The sequence below is a fragment of the Phoca vitulina genome, unplaced genomic scaffold, assembly GCF_004348235.1.
Source record: "Phoca vitulina isolate PV1807 unplaced genomic scaffold, GSC_HSeal_1.0 scaffold12, whole genome shotgun sequence".
In the NCBI taxonomy this organism is placed as follows: domain Eukaryota; kingdom Metazoa; phylum Chordata; class Mammalia; order Carnivora; family Phocidae; genus Phoca; species Phoca vitulina.
In genome coordinates, this window is record NW_022589715.1 from 26878653 (window position 1) to 26897932 (window position 19280).

A 19280-nucleotide genomic window follows, 5' to 3' on the forward strand; every position below is an offset into this window, starting at 1 on the left:
TATGCCTTCGAGACACAGACGTAGGGTTCTGAAGGAGTGTGGAGAGTTGCCATCAAATTGATGGAGAAGGAAAGAGAAGATGCTGCCTTGGATGAAAAATAGGGAATTGGACCAGATCACCGATTCTTAACCCTGGTTGCTGTTAGAACCACTTGGGGAGCTTCTAAAATCCCAATGTCCAGACCTCATCCCAGATTAATGAAATAGAACCTTTGGGGTGGGATCCCGGGGTCAGTGTTTTTGTTTTTGTTTTTTTTTTTTTATAAAGATTTTTATTTATTTATTTGACAGAGAGAGACACAGAGAGAGGGCGAACATAAGCAGGGGGAGTGGGAGAGGGAGAAGCAGGCTTCCCGCTGAACAGAGAGCCCGATATGGGGCTCGATCCCGGGACCCTGGGATCATGACCTGAGCCGAAGGCAGACGCTTAACGACTGAGCCACCCAGGCGCCCCTGTTTTTGTTTTTTTAAGATTTATTTATTTATTTTGCACAGAGAGAGAGTGAGTGCAGGCAGGGAGAGGGACAGGGAGAGGGAGGGAGAGAATCTTCAGCAAATTCCCCACTGAGCATGGAGCCTGCTGCAGGGCTCGATCCCACCACCCTGAGATCATGTCCTGAGCCCAAACCAAGAGTTGGACACTCAACCAACTGAGCCACCAGATGCCCCCCTACCCCCCGTGTTTTAAACCTCCCCAGGTGATCACAATGTGCAACCAGATTAAAAACCACTGGATTCCATGAACCCTGATCTCTGAAGTTCCCATATATCCCTGCATTTAAAATTAGGGGGTTCTTTCTAAATCAAGCTATTCTGGGGGGCTTTTTCCTGGTCTTTGCAAGTCTGAAGCCTCAGAATGTCACACTGAGATACGTGTTTTAGAAAAAGCGGAGCATAGCTATATATTGGAGGCAGGGGGATGGTTTCAGCAAAGGGTATCATATGCTTAGTGAACTCTTTTATATTTTAGGATCAGATGTGTTGCTGGTTTGCTACTTAAGTGGTTTCTTCTGGCACTTTCTCTTATATATTGGCCCAGGGCTTTCCTGGTTGGTACCAAGGAACAATAGGACTGTGAGCCCACCCCGGGGTGGTGGCAGACTGGAAGCTCTTGTCTCCTGCTGTGGTCCCATTCATGGTTTCCCTGACCTGGGGCTTGGACAGCTCTGAGGTGGTGGGCGCCAGTCCCAGGGAAGGGTGTGGCTCTGGGCTTGGGCCTCTGCAGGCTCCTCAACTCTACGGTGGAGGCTGGAGGCACTCAGCCCTTTGGGCAGGCAGCCTCAAAGGCTCTGTTGGTGGGCCCCTGTCTGCATCTGCAGGGCTGGGGTGGGTTAACTGTGGGGAGGATGGGGCAGACAGGAACGGAGAAGGAAGAACCGCCAGGTTTCTGTGAGGTCAACATGTGTTTGAAACAATTCAGAATGTGACGGAGAATGTAATTAGGTGATTTTTGTTTTTGTTTTTGTTTTAAAGGAAAAATCCAGAACCTGTGACTCTTGTTCACGAGCACATGCCTGGATGTAGTCATTTTGAGTTTATGGAAAATGTGGTCAGCCCCATAAATCAGTGCTAAGGAATTCTGACAGAGTCATCACCGGGTAAGTGAAGATCTGTAGCGAGTCTCCTGAAGTTATGCAAAAACAAAAAGGAATAAGCATGTAGACAAACATGTCCTCCCTCCCCTGGAACTCTTTCCTGAGTTGCCACAAGGCAGCTGTGAAGTGCCCTTCCTACCTATTCTCTGGCCTTTCTCATGTAATCCATGTGTACATCAAGATGTCTGGGGCCATGGTCATGACTATAAGGACACAATTCTTGGCATCTGTTTCTCCCATGTGTCTTAAAATTTTATCAGGATTTCTATAAAGGAAGCCCATTTAAAGTAGGCGGGACAATAATCCATTTGGGACATCTCTGAGAATATGGTCAAATGTATCCTAACTCTTAGACCTTCTGTACTTCCAATCTATTATATTGTGTGATCGGAGAATGAAACTTTAAGGCGGTACTGTGTTTCTCAGAAGAGTAGAGCACATCTTCAAATGTTAATGCAAACTTCCATTCAAAATTCGCAACTAGGAGATTCAGTCTAGGTGTGATTCATTAGAGGACATTCCATCAGTTTGCATTCCATGGTTGTTGGATTTATCCCTTTGGCCTTTTCATGACAAGCAGTGTTGGTTCTTGTATCTTATCCATGACACTATCGCCTACGACTTCTCAGGTTGACTCAGCTTATGAATTTGTTTCTGCCAAACTGGTCAGTGGGGGAGGGAATGTTAATAAATCTTAGCAGAGATGTTTCTCAGGTGCTCTGCAGAAAACGGGCTTGTCAAGACCAGCATATTCTGTCACAAAAAATAGTACTGCTGAAACTGAGTTTAGGTATCTTACTGTTTTTTTTCTTAATCTGTTAGCTGAGTCTCATGCATGCTAAAAAAACTTCATTTTCCACGGAAAACAGATGTATAATTAATAAGGCCAAATACCACCCTGAGTTTACAAAGTTTACGGCCTAGGCTCATTTCTGTTAACTGTAGAGTTTGTACTTTAGCATTTGCCATCACAGTGTGTTCTTACGGACTTTCACAGCTAAACTACGAATTCCATGTGCCACGAGAGCCAAGTCTCGATTTCACAGCTAAACTACGAATTCCAAATGCCACGAGAGCATTTATATGACCTGGTTTCTTTCACATCATACTTGCCTGCTGTCCCTGCCACAACCAGGAACAGCTAATTGTCCCTGCTATGAAACTTTAGACCAAACCCCTTCAGCCACAAACCACCCATTGTCACCAGGTGCATAGGAAGAGGGGCCTAATAGGCTGTGCTCTTGCATTTTATGAGTTGTGCCGTGTCAAAGAGTGAGCAGGGTAAACAAGTGGGTGCACCTGATACACATCAATTGCAATATGCTTTGAATTTCTGCATCAGCCCTTCGCAGATAGTAGAAAAACACAAAGTAAATAATCACAATTCTATTTGCCATTGATTGAGCATACTATGTGTTCACCACTGGACCAAATTCTTTACAAACAATACCTTCTCCAACCAGCCAAAGTATCATCTACTTTATAAAGATGAAGTTCAGAGAGGTTAAGTAACTTGCCTGGAGTTTTCCCATCAAGAAGGAAGTTCTTTACCTAATCTGAAAGGAGTTCCAAGTCAGACACCTTTATTTGCTTTTGGGTTAATGTGTCTGATCCCAGAGTAGCGGATGGAAGATGTAGTTTGCTGATAGTTGAGGGAGAAGTTGGTCCCAAGCTTTGTTATAAAATCTAGGGACGAGAGACAAGTTCTTACAAGAAGACAGAGCAATAGTGTGATTTCGGCAGAACTGGAGTTGTTTCGAGCATTGTTACTATGTGAACAGAACAAGTTACTCAGCTTCTCTTGTCCTCCATTTTCTCATTGATACAACGAAGATGAGCCAGATGGTTTCTAAGGGTCTCTGCTGGCTCTTCCCTTTCTTCGTCCTCTTAGTTGGAGACATTCCAAGCTTGGCCCTGACCATTTTGGGGCAAATCCTCACCAGGGCAGAAGGCCCTCCTGAGGTCTTAAACAAGTGGGTCCAATATCTGCTGGAAGATGGTGGGAGTTTTCTGTGGCCCCCATTTCCTCACCCCATCTTGTGGCTCTGGCATCTTGTTGGTCATCACTGGTCATCACTGGCCATGGCTGCTGGGGAGTAGCAGGCCTCTCTCCTGGCACAGCCTAGGCCTCTTTCACTCACTGTACCCATAAATTAAGAAGCTCAAGTCCTAGGAAGTTTAACTCAACTTATTTCTGTCAAGATCCTTTCTAGAAAAAACAGGTCAACACTCGAGGTCTTATAGAAACTAGAATTTTTAAAATTACTATCTGATTTCTCACAAAATAAAATAACAGCTGGATATATCTGGAGTTATTCTAGTTCAACGAAGTCAGAGGGAGAGAGAAAAACAATGTGTGTGTGACACCATTAACGAATCCTACCGTGTCTCCTGGCTGTGGACGCATCACAGACACACGATCATATCCTTTCCTTAGTAAGACCCACAACGCATCCAGTTTTCCCTGAAAAAGACAAAAACAAAAACAAATGCACCAAGATTACAAATGAAACCAGAGCAGTGGCCAGCACAGACATATAGAACTTTCCATGCTTCTTCAGTCATGTGAACAACATACCACCAGCAGTGTAGTTGTAACAGGCTAAGTGACTCTCCAGGCCCTAAGTTCAGGGGCCTGCAGGAACGTAGGAGGAGAAGAGACCCATTAACAGAAGGCTCTGATGCTCATGCGGGGTACATACACCTGAGACTTGGGGGCAGCCCCAAACTTGCAAACACAGAGAAGCTCATTTAGGCTCTCAACTTTTGCTTTTACCACGTTTCTGGGCATATCCTCACACCACAAGTCTAACTTTTCAACTTTCACTGAAGTTTCTTCTGCCCACTTAATGCCCAGAGTTCACAAATGAAGCAATGATGACAAATTCAGGAAAATTACTATACAGAATTGTCAGTGGAGCAAGATCAATGAAAGTCCCCGGGGATGCAGATCCCTGGTTGTCCCCTAGGCTCACTCAGCACCTATGACTTGCTCAGGGATCCCAGGCTCAAGGGACAGATGACCAAACATCCCACATTGCCCCAAATCACAACCCCTTTGGAGGTGTAGGTAATGGGTTGAATCTGAGAAGAGTGGGTCTGTGAGTGCTGAAGTTTTCAGTGTGTGGTGACGGGAGTCTACTGCCTCTGGCCATTCTCGTTCCCTAGCCGTGCTGAATGAGGCTGATTTCCCCTGCTGTAAATACTAAAAGGAAATAATGACATTTATTTAGCTTTGCGCTATCAACCCTTAATATATTACCTTCCAGGGCAGAAAGGACTTTGCAAATGTGATTAAGTTAAGGATCTTGAGATGGGGAGATTATCCTGGATCATACAGGTGGACCCAATGTAACCGTGTGGATCCTTAATAGAGCAGGAGGGTCAGGGTCAGAGAAGTTGTGTCAACAGATGGAGAGTCAGAGTGATACCTGTGAGAAAGGTTCAACTCACGGTTGCTTTGGAGAGGGAAGGGGGCCAGAAACCAATGAGTGTGGGCAGCCTCTAGACTCTCAAAAAGACAAGGAGACGGATTCTCTCCTAGAGCCTCCAAAAGAGATGCAGCCCTGGCCTTGCCTTGATTTTAGCCCAGTGAGACCGATTTTGGGCTTCTGACCTCCAGAACTGTAAAATAATACATCTGTGTTAAGTTACGAAGTTAGTGGTAGCTTGTTACAGCAGCAATAGGAAACTGACAGAGCCCTTATTAATCCCTGACATATTCTATGTTTATTTGCCTATTGTCTCTGTCTCTTGCCAACCAGAATGTCAACTCCATGAAAGCAGCGGTGTCGCTGGGTTTGTCAATTGCTGTCCACCCAGCCCTAGCAGAGCATCTGGTGCTCAGTAAATATTAGTTGGATGAATGAATGAATTCAGTGCTTCTCATTGCTGGGCTAGGTGCTTTCACAAGGGTCTTCTGCCAAAGTCCAAAAGGATTATGGAGAGGAAATGGAAGGTCAGACTAACAACTAATTTGCCTAGGCACACAGCTTGTAAATTGGAGAGGTGCGATTGGACCCCATGGCTGTGTAATTCCAAAGCTCATATATTTTCTATTATACCAACCGTAGATTCTTCCTCGTGCATGCCTTCTGGCTGGAGTAGTTGAACTTACATCCTTTATAATAGGGTTTCTAAACCCTTGGTTGCAACTCTTCAAGCCCTCATGAAACAATTTTGTGTATTAGGACCAGAAAGTTTAAGAAATAAAATAGAAGAGGAAAGAAAATACTTGAGTCACTTGCACGTGGTGAAGATAACTATTGTTTTGTGACAAATTCGTATCAGTTAAATGTGTCTGGGTGTGTGTACCGGTGGGTGTTTGTGTGCGCACACAACGCACACATAGGTATATACTGGGCCAAACTGTACTTCCTACTGAGGTCTCAGTGAGGCATGTTTGAAGGCTGTCAGCTGGAAGAGGTCTCTACAGGATGGTTTCGAAAGGCTGGGGAAGTCCAGAGCCCTTCAAGTTGCTTGACACAAAGCTTTTATAGCGGAAACACCAATTTAAGAATATCATCCTGAAGACTTCATGTTCTGACATTGTTTTCTGGTGGGTTATATTCAAATAAAAAAAAAATCTGCTCTTGAACCTCTATCAACTCTTGCACAAGTTCTTGTGGGTTAAATTTTGTCTTGCTAAGTGTCATGTTTCTCATCTCTTTTGGCAAGGTATTTATGAAGCCTCTAAAAATATTCTGAAATGACTTTAGAAAGCTGGATGGGACTGCTGCTGTGTTCAGCATGGTTTTCTGTGTTAAACCATTTCAATCATCAGTTAAATGTTTTCCTTTAAGGTTCCTTGGGATAAGCATTTATATTTCAGGATAAAACCAGGTGGGTTTCCTGGACGAATGCCTCTTTTCTTTCCCTATTTTGGGGGACGCCCAGTATTTGTCTTTGCAAATCAGCCCACCCACAGCGTTCTGTGTGCTAATCACTCAACTGCTTCACACACAAGGAGCAATAAGATGGGGCTGGAGGAATATTTGCAGAAACTTAAAGCTAAAGCTACACGCAGAGCAAAAGAGCAGAGACCACCTAGATGTGTCATACCACGAGAATTGGTAGTAAGTCAGGTTTTCTGGTGGCAGTGGGTCCCAGTGTGATACTTAAGCACAAAGGGACGATTCGGACAGCCTGAGTTTGTATTCTGGGTCTGCCCCTCCCAGGTCTGCAGCCTCAGGCAAGCTGGTTCGTCTCCCTAAGCCTCACCTTTCTCATCTTTAAAATGGACCACAATGGTACCATCTACCATATAAACTTGTTACGAGGCCCACAGTTAGATGCTGGAATAGATACTCGTCTCATAGGAAGTATTCATTAAAGGTTATCTATGATCATGGGAAAGTTGTTAAAATGATCATCTGGGAGGCTCTGTAGAAAGACATAAAAGAACGTAATACAGAGTGCAAGAATCCAATAATGTGAACTTTACCAGTCCTCCATTCTGTGCTCCTCCACCCCCTTCCCCCCTTCCTTCGGGCCACCCTTCTCATCACCCTCCAGCCCGCCGTTGTCTGGCCTCTCTGGCAATGTTTGGTGGCCACAACACTCCACCAAAGCTGCACCTGCTCAGGCCACCCACGGATCCCAAGTGCCAAATGCCTTGGCCACTGCTGGGCCTCATTTTACTCAATTCTGAGATCTGATGCACTGGGCCTCTCCCTTCTGCACACTCTCCCTTGGCCTCAGTGCTCCTTCCTACCTCTCGGCTTAGTCCTTTTCAGCCTCTACCTGGTGCTCCCCTCAGCTCTCTCCCAGCCTCTCCTTCAGGCTGAGTGCTCCCACTTGGGGGCCTCTCACCAAGTCTCTGGGGTCAGCTTCCATCTGTCTGCTGATGGCTCACAAATTCTACCTTCAGCTTAGTCCTCTCTTGAATTCTGGATCCAATTACCTACCAAATCTTAGTTGTAATGCAGATGTAGCACGGGTATTGAAAACTGAACGATCTTTCGCAAACCCGCTCCCCTTTTTGCATACCCTGCTTGGTTCCTGGCACCTCCGATATCTCCCTGGGCAAGCTGGACACCAGAGAATCATTTTCATATCCTCTCCCTCGGCCAACTCCTCCTATCCAACTTGAACCGTGTCCCGTGGACATTCTCTCTGTCACAGCTGTCCTGTCACTGCTTTCTGTCCACTCTGCCCCACAGTCTCCATGGCTACTCCCTTGGCCCAGGCCCTTGTCATCTGTCACTCATCCTGTGAACAGTTTCCTAATTGGTCTTTTACCTCCAGGCTCTCAGTCCTCTCTCCTGTTTGATTAATAGCGGGTTTCATTGCTAGCTCGAATGGATGCTTTGCCGTTAATAAAATAAACCAAGAAACATCTTACTAGCAGTATGAATTTAGGCAAGTTATCTAACCTCTCTGTGCCTTAGTTTTTCCCTCTGTAAATGGGGGTAGTAGGAATTTCTACTTCTGAGGGTTGATGTGAGAAATAAAGGAGCAAGTGCATGGAAAGCCTTTGGAATTGGGCCCGACTTACGGTATGTGTCTCACCCAGGGGAGGGCTTCATCTGGGTGAATTGCTGTCCTTGGGCTCCTCTGGCCAAGGTGAGACTAGTTAGTTAGTCCTAGTCATACTCCCCGGGTTCTGAGTTCTGGTGGTCCCACAGATGAGCCCGAAGTCCCACCTCTGGGGCGTAGGAAACAATCTGGGTAATTGACACTTCCAACACCTTGTTCTGCTCCTACAGCAGGTAGCTTTTATGCAAGAGCTGGATTAAGTTTTAGAATAAGTGTGTTTATAACCAAGAAGAGGATAAAAAAACTACTCTCCGAGGTCAAGGAGAAGTGCGTAACAAAGCCTGTTGGAGCTTTTATTTTTCTGAATGCGGGCAGAAACCTGTCATTTCAAGACTACAGCTAATGAGGTTATTAATAATATCCCTTTGGGGCGTGAAAGGCTTCAGGGGATTTTTTCCAGCCAGTCCCTGGGCTTTACCCAAAGTCTGGGGAGGAAGGGGCCTTTGAGTTGACTCCACTGTTTATCTCGGATTTGGGTGTCCATCATACACAGGCCTGTCCATAGGATGCATTTCAAGACACTGGTCCCTCCCCGGAATAAACACCCAACTGCTGCTGGGAAGCTGAAACAGAGATCTTCCCATTACCCTCAGGACCCTCTGTCAGAATATATGAGCTGACATTTAAGTATAGCTTTCTTTCATAGGAAGTTGACACATCTTGACTGTAAAATGAGAAATTTACCAATTCCAGCCTCCCAAACTATACCTCAGGCTCAGACAACCTTCGAATCCACAAAGGCATGCAAACTGGGAGCTCTATGTCAACTCTAGTTTTTGTTTCTTCCTAAACAACAAGACAGGGCCGGGAATGTTTATGCGACCGTCATTCAGAGCATCCCGGTGCCTGGGGTTTGTGGCTGAGCTTCCTTTTCTCTCCTTTTTAAAATTTTGGCCAAGCAACAGCTGTGTCTTCTCTTCTGGTTTGTCTGCCTTAGCGCTTGGAAGTTAGTCAGAGGTTGAGAATTTTGAGGGTAGTCCAACGATAGGGCTGTTATAGACTAACACTGGAATTCTTACACCTTAGAATATATGGTAAATAGGGCGCCTGGGTGGCTCAGATGGTTAAGCGTCTGCCTTCGGCTCAGGTCATGATCTCAGGGTCCTGGGATCGAGTCCCGCATCGGGTTCCCTGCTCAGTGCAGAGCCTGCTTCTCCCTCTCCCTCTGCCACTCCCTCTGCTTGTGCTCTTCTGTCTATCTCTCTGTCAAATAAATAAATAAAATCTTAAAAAAAAAAAAAAAGAATGTATGGTAAATATTGTGACCCATGCTTCTCCTCAAATGAAATAAATGAATGAATAATGTTGGAAACACTCTCTTTCTCACACACACACACACATGCACACTTGCAAACACTCACAAAGGATACTTTTTGCTTTGCTGTTTTTGAGTTTTGGTCATTGTTTAAAAAAAGCTTGGAGCCCGGCCTCTCTCTTTCCGTGCCAATAGCGCTCTCACAAACATGGTGAATGTTCCTAAACCCGCCGGACTTTCTGCAAGAAGTGTGGCAAGCCCCACAAAGTGACACAGTACAAGGAGGGCAAAGATTCTCTTTATGCCCAGGGAAAGCTGCATTATGACAGGAAGCAGAGTGGCTATGGTGGGCAGACTAAGCCAATTTTCTGGAAAAAGGCTAAAACTACAAAGAAGATTGTGCTGAGGCTTGAATGTGTTGAGCCCAATTGCAGATCTAAGAGAATGCTGGCTTTTAAGAGATGCAAGCAGTTTGAACTGGGAGGAGATAAGAAGAGAAAGGGCCAAGTGATCCAGTTCTAAACTTCATATTTTGTTAATATTATGAAGACAATAAAATCTTGAGGTTATGTTCACCTCATTTGGTTGCAGTTGGACTTGTAAGAGGGAAATAAACTAGTGCCATCAATTAAAAAAAAAAAGTGTGGAGCTATTATAAAAAGTAGCCAGAGAGGGACAAAAAAAGTCTGTTCAACATCAGCAGCCCATCTGACAACACTTAAGCTTCGGTGTGTCTTCCTGGGCTACATACAGCTCCATCCAGTACAGTCTCATGACTAAATGCTGCTTGATTACAAGGTCAAGGTGCTTTAAGCCAGGGATGAAGGCTGACCTGACAGAAAATGAACAGAACAGAAGACCACCCCCTCCCAGTCCCTGCGAGTAGTACGGGCTGACTCTGCCCCTTCACAGTCTGGCTCTCTTGCAAGGAACAGCCGGTCTGCCTGGCCATCCAGGGTCTGGCTTTTGTCCTTTGGCTATCATTTCTGTCATTTCCAGTCATGTGGAGGAGCTACTGGAAAGGGAGAAAATGGTTTCTCTAAAGGCTGCAAGCCTTCCAGCAAACCTGAAAACTGTCCTGGTTTTAATCTATCTGGAGGCCATCTATCTGGGCATTACTTAACTTGTCTGAAATAGTCAGTCCCAATTTAATGAGAAGCATGGGGTGCTGTCAATCCAGGGGGTGAAAGCTGAGCACAGGCAAATTAAGGCCAAATATCGGAAAATTCCCTGGTCATGAACCTGGAATGAGGAAAGGGTGAAGTGTGGCTGCTGTGGTCAGTGCCCTAAATTGGACTGGGGAATGGTGGAGAGAAGCCCATTGTGGACTTCTTCTCTTGCTGAGTCCCCACTGGGTTTGCGTAGCAAAAGCACTCACCTGCTTCTCTGCTCCTCATATCTATTTCATAAGATGATGAAAAGAGTGAGTCAAATGCAATACATTTAAAGATGTGTATGATTCTGACTACTTTCATTGGGGGAACTAAGAGTCTTCCCAGTGTCTCTTAAAAGTTTTGCACTAGGTGGGAGTATTGTCCCTATTTATAGTGGGGGGCAGAGAGTAGACTGGTCACTCTCCTTGAGCTGCCTGCCCCCCATCCTCTCTCTGCCTTTCTCTGCCTTCCCAGCTCTATGCCCTAGAAGCCTGACCTCTACAGGTAACATCATCTGGTTTCCTTCAGTTTGGCTGGTAGGTGGTACCAGAGGAGATGAGGGCAAGACGAGGGAGAGGTGGGGGCATTCATTCCATCTCCTCCCTGACCCCCTGCCTTCTTCAGTGGCTGTGTTCTTATAGGATAGGGATCTGCAAACACTTTCCATAAAGGGCCAAAGAGTAAATATCCTAGGCTTTCTAGCTCAAGAGACAAACTCTAGGATATTATATAAGAACTTACATAACCATTTAAAAATAAGGAAAACCACTCTTAGTTTGTGGGCCATATAAAAACAGGTGGTAGGGCAGATTTAGATTGCTGATTCCCTCTCTATGGCCACAGCTCCCAGTGGATGGCCCCTTCTGGCCACCGGCTCCAATGACACCATCTCTCCTCCTTGTCCTTTAGGCCCAGGGGTGCACCTGCTCCCACTGTTGCTAGGCCCTGTACGCCTGGCCATCTCTGTGAGTTCCCTTAACTCTGCCCTCGCCAGAAGTTCAACCCTCTTGAGTGTGCTTCTGTTTCCCACCAAGACCATGACAAATCCAGCGAGAGGGCTCAGGAAAGGGAAGCAGAGTTTATGGTCCTACGTGAGGCTAAATGTTTTTCCAAGGCCCAGTGATGTCTACAGGTGCTGTGGCTAAGATGGGGCTCATCACGGAGCATGAAACTGGTTCAACAGTATGAACGCGGAAGTTCTGGTAGCAAGTCTGCCCTTCTTCTGGAGAGATAGACAATTTTACTTTTGAATTCCTTTCTGGGCTTCTATTCTGAAACCTCCTTGTTCCTGCCCTTCCCTCGACCACCTGGCCCAGAAACACATAAGATGACTTCTTTTTCTCTCCTCTCCTCAAGGAGATGGCAAGAAGAATGTCACCTTCTTCGGACTGACGGTGCCAAAGTGATCTGTGTGTGTCGCAGGAGCTAGTCTAACCAGCAGCATTAATAATTAATCCTATGTGTCAGCTCTTTAACAAGAGACGCTGGAGTCCCTACGCTGGGCCAGGCACTGTGCTGCCTAGCAGAGGCTAAATGTGAGGTAAGCATAACTGGTGCCTCCAGGGGTCCAATCTGGTGGGGAGAAGACTCAAGCCTGAGCAATCACACCGGCGGGCTATTGTATACAGTGAGCTGAGCAGGCGTTCGCTTGAGCTGCCCCACCAGCAGGAGGCAGACTGGAGGCTGAGACTTCTGGCAAATCGCTGAGGTGTGGTCATGTCTCTTAGCCAAGTGCCAAGGTTCCTGCCCTCAGGGAGCCTCCTACGGAAGACCAGCTGGAACCTTCGGTGACAATTTCTTAACGGGGCTTGTTCAATCCCAGATTGCTGGGCCCCACCCCCAAAGTCATTGATTTAGTAGATCTGGGTTGGGCCTGAGAATGTGCATTTCCAGTAAGTTCCTGGGGGATGTTGCTGCTGCTGGTCTAGGGACCATACTGTGAGAACCAGCAGGTGAACACAATGACTAAGGAGGAGGCCCAAGAGCAGGGGCTGTGGAGGGAAGAGTAATTGGGGGCAACAGAGGGGTATGGCTTAGGGAGTTTGGATGTTAAAAAGGAGGCGTGGGGGGAGGGGGAAGGAGTTTCACTGGATGAGAAAAAGTGAGCAAGTGGTGATGGCCCGTGTGCCTTTGAAAACCTTTCGTGAGATGCTAAGTCGTTACGCCTGGGAATCTGTATTTTTGAAGCTCTCAGGCTAACTCTGCTACTCACCCAGGCTTGAGAACCTCTGTATGCTTGGTATCTGGCAGTACCCAGCACGGCTTGTTGAACTGAACTAATTCCAAGTGGGTGTTGGGAATGTTTTTATATTTCTAAATCTAGTCGTTCTCTATCCCTATTTATTTCATAAATCTCAGTCCTAAACCACTAGTTAGCAGAGGAATAACATGCTCTCGAGCAGAAATTGGGTTCTTCAAACCGAATTAGCGTTCTTTCCAAATCCAAGATTACAGAAATGAAAACCTGGCTATAACCAAGTATGTCGTGTTAATCACAAGGTACAGATTCCTAAAAACGACATAATAGAAAATTCCCTTTCTTGTTCATCTCGGAGACTCTGCTTGGCTCCTTCCTGTCTGCACATGCATGCACGCCACTGCATGTTCTGCGTGAGAAAATAATTAGAAGCAAACAGCTGTTAGGCAAGCAAGCTACGTTTCGCCCACATCTTTCCAGAGTTCAAGCTATTGCCCCGAGGGGGCGGGCCGGGGGGGGGGGGGGACTTATCTTGAAAAAGAATCTCCTTGCTTTAAGCACAGTAAACCAAAATGAAAATATAGTGCCGTTAGTGTGAACATGAGCTAGCTTGGCTGAGAAGAGAAACGACATTTCACTCCATTGTTCAAAATGGTTATTTCTATTGATTTCATAGGACAAGGGCTGCTCTAAGATGAGCAAATAACTTAGTGAATGATGAGTATTATTTTCGCTTTCATTGGAAGGGGGTAAGGCTGTGTGGGTGCATGCATGCAGATATGTGATGAGACCTGGCTCTTAACCCGGGGTCTTTCACTTGCGGCCTTGGAATTGGGCCAGTTTCTGTTTGGAGTATAGAGGTAGTGGAAGAACAAGAGGAAGAGAAGAGAAGCCTTCAGGAAGCATTAACTACCTTCTATGGCTTACACTTCCTAAGAAGCCAAAGAGGTTTATGTTCTGGAGCTGTGGAGGGGAAGAAAGACAGTGGAGGAAAAAAAGGGGTTTTGCTCACAGCCAGGAAGAGTGAGTCCTAGCTGCATGGCCAACCCCTGAAAGGCTGGCAGGAGAGTTGGATAAAGAGGAATGGGCTTGTGTTATGGCAAGAGGAAGAGAGATAAGGCTTCAAGGAGAATGCTGCCATTTTTGTGAGATAGTGGGACTGCCTGCCAATGAAGTCGTGAGCTATTATAGAAATTTACAGTCATCTTCGGGGGTTACTACCCCAGGCTCTTGACTCCTAGTCCACTTGCATCCCACTAGTTTGCCACGGTGATTTTAGAAAGCCTAGTCTCAACTTTGATACTGTCGAAATAGAGCAAGTAAGTGCCTGTACTTTTAGGTCCATGATTTTAGAAATGTGTTCCTTTGTGATAATCTGGAATTTGGTTGGATATTTTATCATGTCAAGAGTCCGATTCTTCCTATGTAAGTGTCTTAGCAGGATTATGATGGATTTCTGAGTAGAGAGAGACACACCTTGATCGGGGAGTACCACTTCCGAGGGGAAGAGGGCCGCCGCATGTTGTTGTTGAGATTTCGAGGCTCGGGGAATTCGTATTCCTGCTCCGGCATCTTGACTCTGGCATTCTTTGCCTTTTCCAACTTAGCACCTTCTTCTGTGGAACCCTTTTCTCCCCAACGAACCTAAAATAAATAACATATGATAAAATAAAATGACAAAATAAAGTATAACGTCCCTGGAGAATAGGCTTCGTACATACATGGGTGACGTGCAATGCAAGTGCTACCCCGTCCCCAATTCCTTTGGGTTTTGAGGGCCAGGGAAGAGGAGGGTGTGGAAAAAGGAAAGAGGAAGGGTTGAAGGGGCAGAGAGAGCAAGCTGGGCAGATGGATGTTTAGGGGAGGAACTGTCCAGGCTGTGGGGACAGCATGTGCAAAGGCCCCGCAGGCCCACGTAAGAACTTTGAATTTTATTCCAGTGAGAGAGGAAACCAGCGAGGGGTTTGAGCAGATGAGCAAACTGTTTTGACTCAATGGTGGGCAAGATATGAGGGTGCACCATTAAAGGGGTATACCTGCCATCTCTCCGTCCACATCCCCATCAGACCTCAAGTATGAGTTTTCACCAGTTTTATCTGGTTTTCCAGCACAGAGTAGTTGGCACATAGATGTGAGTACATGAAGCTGTGTTCTTACCTCCATCCTTTTAATGCCTCCAACGCCTCGCCCACCATAGTAAGAGGCATCTACTGTAGGCCACTTTTTCTTGGGCAGACCATCATCATCTTCTTCCTGCAGAAAGATTGTCATACATGAAGGAAACAAAGCACAACTGCTCTATGTACATGTGTCCACCTTGGCAAAGTGGATGAGAGTCAACTGCCTGGGTTGAACCCTGGGGCCTTCCTTAGGGCAAGTCACTTAACCCATCTGAGCTTATCTTCCTTATCTGTAAAGTGGGGGTAAAAGCAGAACGAGCTGGTTGGGTGCTGGCACGATCCTGGGACCCGTTCCCTTGTGCATCTCTGCTCCTTCATAGGGTATTTCATCTAATCCCATCTACGTGCTGATGACTCGTGTGTTTATATCTTCATCCCTGACTCCTCTGAACCCAAACGTTGACTTGACATTTGGTCTCCTCTCAGGGGACTAATAGCCATCTCAAGACTACCATCAAAAAGAAGTCTCCCCACATCCTCACCTTAAACATGCACCTCCTCTAGTCTTCCCCACTGCCTGGAGCCACTCTTGAATCCTCTCTCTCCCCCACCGTCCCTCTCCCAACTCATCTCAGTTTGCCAGCAAATTCTGTTGACCTTACTTCTAAAAGACCTCAAATCTGTGACTTCTCCACCTCCACCTCCATCCCCACCCCACCGCACTGGTCCCAAGTCCCCTACACTTTCTCCAGGATACTGCAGTAGGCACCTAGCCCGCTTCCCTGCCGCGCCTCTCGCCTACAGTCTGTTCTCCGCAGAGCAGCAGAGGAGAATCCCGACCCCAGCTCTGCCCTGCAAACTCTGGCCTTAACTCACCTCTCCAGCCTTCTTCCTTACCACGCCCTGCCTCCCTGCGCTCCAGCCTGCTTGCCCTCTCCCTGTCCCTCAGAGACTGAGCACATTCCTGTCTTGAGGCCTGTGCACAAGCTGTCCCCTTGCCCAGGGATGCTTCCCCCCTGCTCTTCTCCTGGCTGCCTCCTGCCTGTGACTCCCGGAGAGGCCTTCCCTGGACATCTCTCTAAAGTAGGCCCAGTCTCTTCATCCCATCAATCGGTTTCATTTTACATAATGGATCCTAACATGGCTTGATATTTATTTACTGTTGGTCTCTCCAGGCTGGAATGTAAGGGTTCCATGGAAGCTTCTGTTTATTTGTCATGTTTACCATTGCATTTTCAGCTTTTCGAATGGCACCTAGCATGTGGGAGGTACCTAAGAATTGTCTTTTGAATTTACAAACAAGTGAGATGAAATGATTCAAATAAACCAGTTAACTCAGTGTCTGCAACTTAGCTCAGTGACCGGAAGTGAGTGCTTATTATATTTTTTAAGATGAAGGGAGAAAACAAGAGGAACTTGTAACTTGATGGATGAAAAAGGGAAGGATAATTAGCAACACTGTTCCTTATCTCGGCACTGTAATTATTCCTGTTGAGGGGAGAAAAATATCATCATCTACAGTCACGCACGGATGGGTTACAGGCTAGTGGCATGATTTCCTTCCCGGGCGGAGAAAGGAAGCTGAAAAAGGAGTCTCTGCAAAGCAGAAGAATAAGCCAAAGAGGCTGAAATTGTTCAGAACAAGCCTGCTTCCCACAGCTTATGTTGGTGATATCGGAGAGTCAAGGACTCCGAGTTGTATCCTAGGTGGAAAGGGGCATCCCATGCAGGAGGCAAGGGATGAGCGAAGACAAATCATCAGCAGGACAGAGATCCAGAGATGACAAAGCAAAGCAGTAACACATTAATGCATTAAGACTCTCTGGGTGACTTACTGTGCTTGGGATGGGCAGACTTCGTTTTAAAAAATTTGAAAATTTTTTATATATCTTAAAGGACATGATCACAGCAGACCAGGGGATTTGCAACATCTTGGCAGCTGATACTTGGGGTGGTCTCTCTGTCTTTAAAACAGATCTGTCCTTCTTCACCATGGGTCTGTGAGCCCTGAATGCAGGGTGGATTCTGTTGCCCTTGTATTCTAGGTCTTGTACGGAGCCTGGTGCACAGGAGGTGGTCAATAAGCAGGTACCGAGTTCGCGATAACCACAGCTGAATTTATGAAGCCTTTGCCATGCACGTGCCAGTCACTCTTCCAAGTGCTTTACCTGCAATAACCTTTTCATCTCACAGTGGGCAGCTCGGTAGGTGGTGCTATAGTGTTTGTTTCACGGAGGAGGAAGAGAGCGATTCGGCGACTCAGGTCACCCGGTTCGTGGGTGGCAGGGCTGCATTCGAGCCCAGGGAACCTCACTCTCGTTTGTTTCTCAGTGTCGGCAAAGCTCTGGGTTTTGTCCTTTGGGTTTTGCTTTTCCAGTCATTTGATGGTATCAAATAAATGCTACTTTTCTACTTCCCCCTTGTACCTGCACATTTGGAGGCTTTAGGACTGTAAGACATGATAAAATAATAAAACCAAAGAGCCCCAAATATCAGTTCACACTACTTTACCTTATGAGAGAATTTCAGAAGGCTTAGGCTGTTAAACCAAGAGTCTTAGATATCTTACACATACGGTTAAACTATCCCTAGAGGTGGGTGTCTGTGTGTCATATATGAAATATGGCTTCACAGCTGGTCTCGTACAGTTTTCCAAAGGAGAGAAATGAAATTATATCACCCCAAACTGAATATAGCAGCACCAAGAACATAGGAAACTCCAAGACTAAAGCCGATTTATTCAACTGAGAATGGAAATGGTCTTAGGAGTCTCCTAATTTTTTTTTTTTTTTTTTTAAAGAACAGGAGTACAAACACTGGAGACCATTTACTGGAGCCTTTTCATTGCACAGTCAGATCCGGAGAAATGAAGGGACCAGGGGAGTTGAAGCTCTGGTCCTGTTCCCTGATGCCTTGTCCAGGGATCCCCCCCTTTATGTGCCCCCGGGGCTGCCCTTCCTCATGTGGTCCCTCCCGCCGCGGACTTGCTGCAGGCCCTGGTCTCCACTCTGCTGAGATGTGCAGCAGGGGCTGGCCTTCCCACAACAGGAAATGCCAAGACTTCGATCTGCTCCACCAAGCCTGCCGTGTAATCCCCTGACCCGAGCTTGCCTGCCAAACTTAAACAACAACAGCAAAGACAACACAAAGGCCCAGGGTTTGACCGACGACGGCGAAAGAGTCAGAATTTCCCTGCAGTTACCATGGCTCTGTTTACACATTCTAGAGATGGGAGGGTTTTGCAATCTTCAGAAGAGAAGGGAATCTTTGATGTGTCTTTTCATTTGGCCCCAAACTGATGGAGTAAAATCACAGTCCCCAGCAATGCCACTAAGAACATCGGCAGCACCTGAAGAAAATATCTCTACATTGAATTAAGTAGAAAGTCTCTCTTGGGGAGCCCCCATCACACTGCCCTTCAAGGATGTAGGGGGTTGGCGAGGAAGAACTGCCAGGACAGATCCTCTGCGATTATTAAAAGACAGACGGGATAAGCCAAATTGCTCCGTGTGAGCAAAGTAGTAGGGATGGAGGGTTTGTGGGCAGTCAGAAAAGGATGGGTGCGAGAGAGTGGAGGCGAGCAGCCAGCAGGCTGCCCAGGGCCCACCTGTGAAGAGGACCTCAGGCACCTCCCAGGAGCAGGAATGACAAGGATGGTGGCTTGTGCTGGGACTCACCCCTGTACTTTTAAACCTTTTCAAACCTCTTTGCAGATGGTCTTGTGCCCGTGGTGCCTTGGTGGTGCGGGGGCGGGGAGGCGGGGGGAAGTGTCGGAATGAGGTTTGCAAGGTGGTGCTTGGCAGATGAAGAAGATGAGATACGGCCGAAGCAAGAAGGAGGAGTCAGTGGTGTCTGGAGAAACCGCAGAGATTAGGGAGGGATGCTGGTTTCCCATCAGGGGAAGTTATGTTTAAATCCTAAAGGATGTGGTGGTCCCAGACATCTAGTTGGCTGATGCGTGGGTAAAACAAGTGACAGCACATTACTCAGACAGTAGACGCTCCTTCTGAGCGGCGGGTCCCCAGGCAGCCCTGCTCCGGGAAGAGAGAGCTCCAGAACACCGAGCCTGACACGCATGTTTGGTTCGCCCATATCTGGGTTTGTCCTGTTCCGCCCTCAGACACTGAATTTCGCCATCTTTCTAATCATGCCAGGCTTTTGTACAACTCCATGCTTCACCACTCATGGCTCCGTGTGCTCAGAACGTCCTTCCTCAGCTGCTTCTACGCTTCTTTTAGAATATCGCTGGAATGTAAGCTATTCTATGAAGAACTCTCCGATTCCCCCACAGAATTCAAGACTCTATCTTGGGCCAAATTAGGCCGCCACCCCCAATTCACTGCACTGCGGGCACCAGTTGCAACTATTTACGCAAAGGAGAACGTAACTGAAGCAGAGTGGAGCCCAAGGAAACAGTTCCAT

The 19280-nt window shown here is 46.7% G+C and overlaps 1 protein-coding gene, 1 long non-coding RNA gene and 1 pseudogene across 2 annotated transcripts in view; 2 read left to right on the forward strand and 1 right to left on the reverse strand.

Moving 5' to 3' along the window:
- The window catches only part of ANTXR1 (ANTXR cell adhesion molecule 1), a 217337-nt gene that overhangs the window by 46935 nt on the left and 151122 nt on the right, over positions 1 to 19280 (reverse strand). The window contains exons 15-17 of the mRNA XM_032410814.1: positions 14896 to 14991; positions 14215 to 14382; positions 3979 to 4059 (exon numbers count right to left, since the gene is read on the reverse strand). Coding sequence (XP_032266705.1) covers positions 3979 to 4059; positions 14215 to 14382; positions 14896 to 14991 — 345 coding nt within the window. The remainder of the gene's footprint in view (positions 1 to 3978; positions 4060 to 14214; positions 14383 to 14895; positions 14992 to 19280) is intronic.
- LOC116636222 lies at positions 1063 to 18511 on the forward strand. The gene is made up of 3 exons (XR_004300297.1): positions 1063 to 1598; positions 11898 to 12081; positions 16904 to 18511. It is a non-coding gene; the product is annotated as an uncharacterized LOC116636222 (long non-coding RNA).
- LOC116636221 lies at positions 9430 to 10008 on the forward strand (annotated as a pseudogene).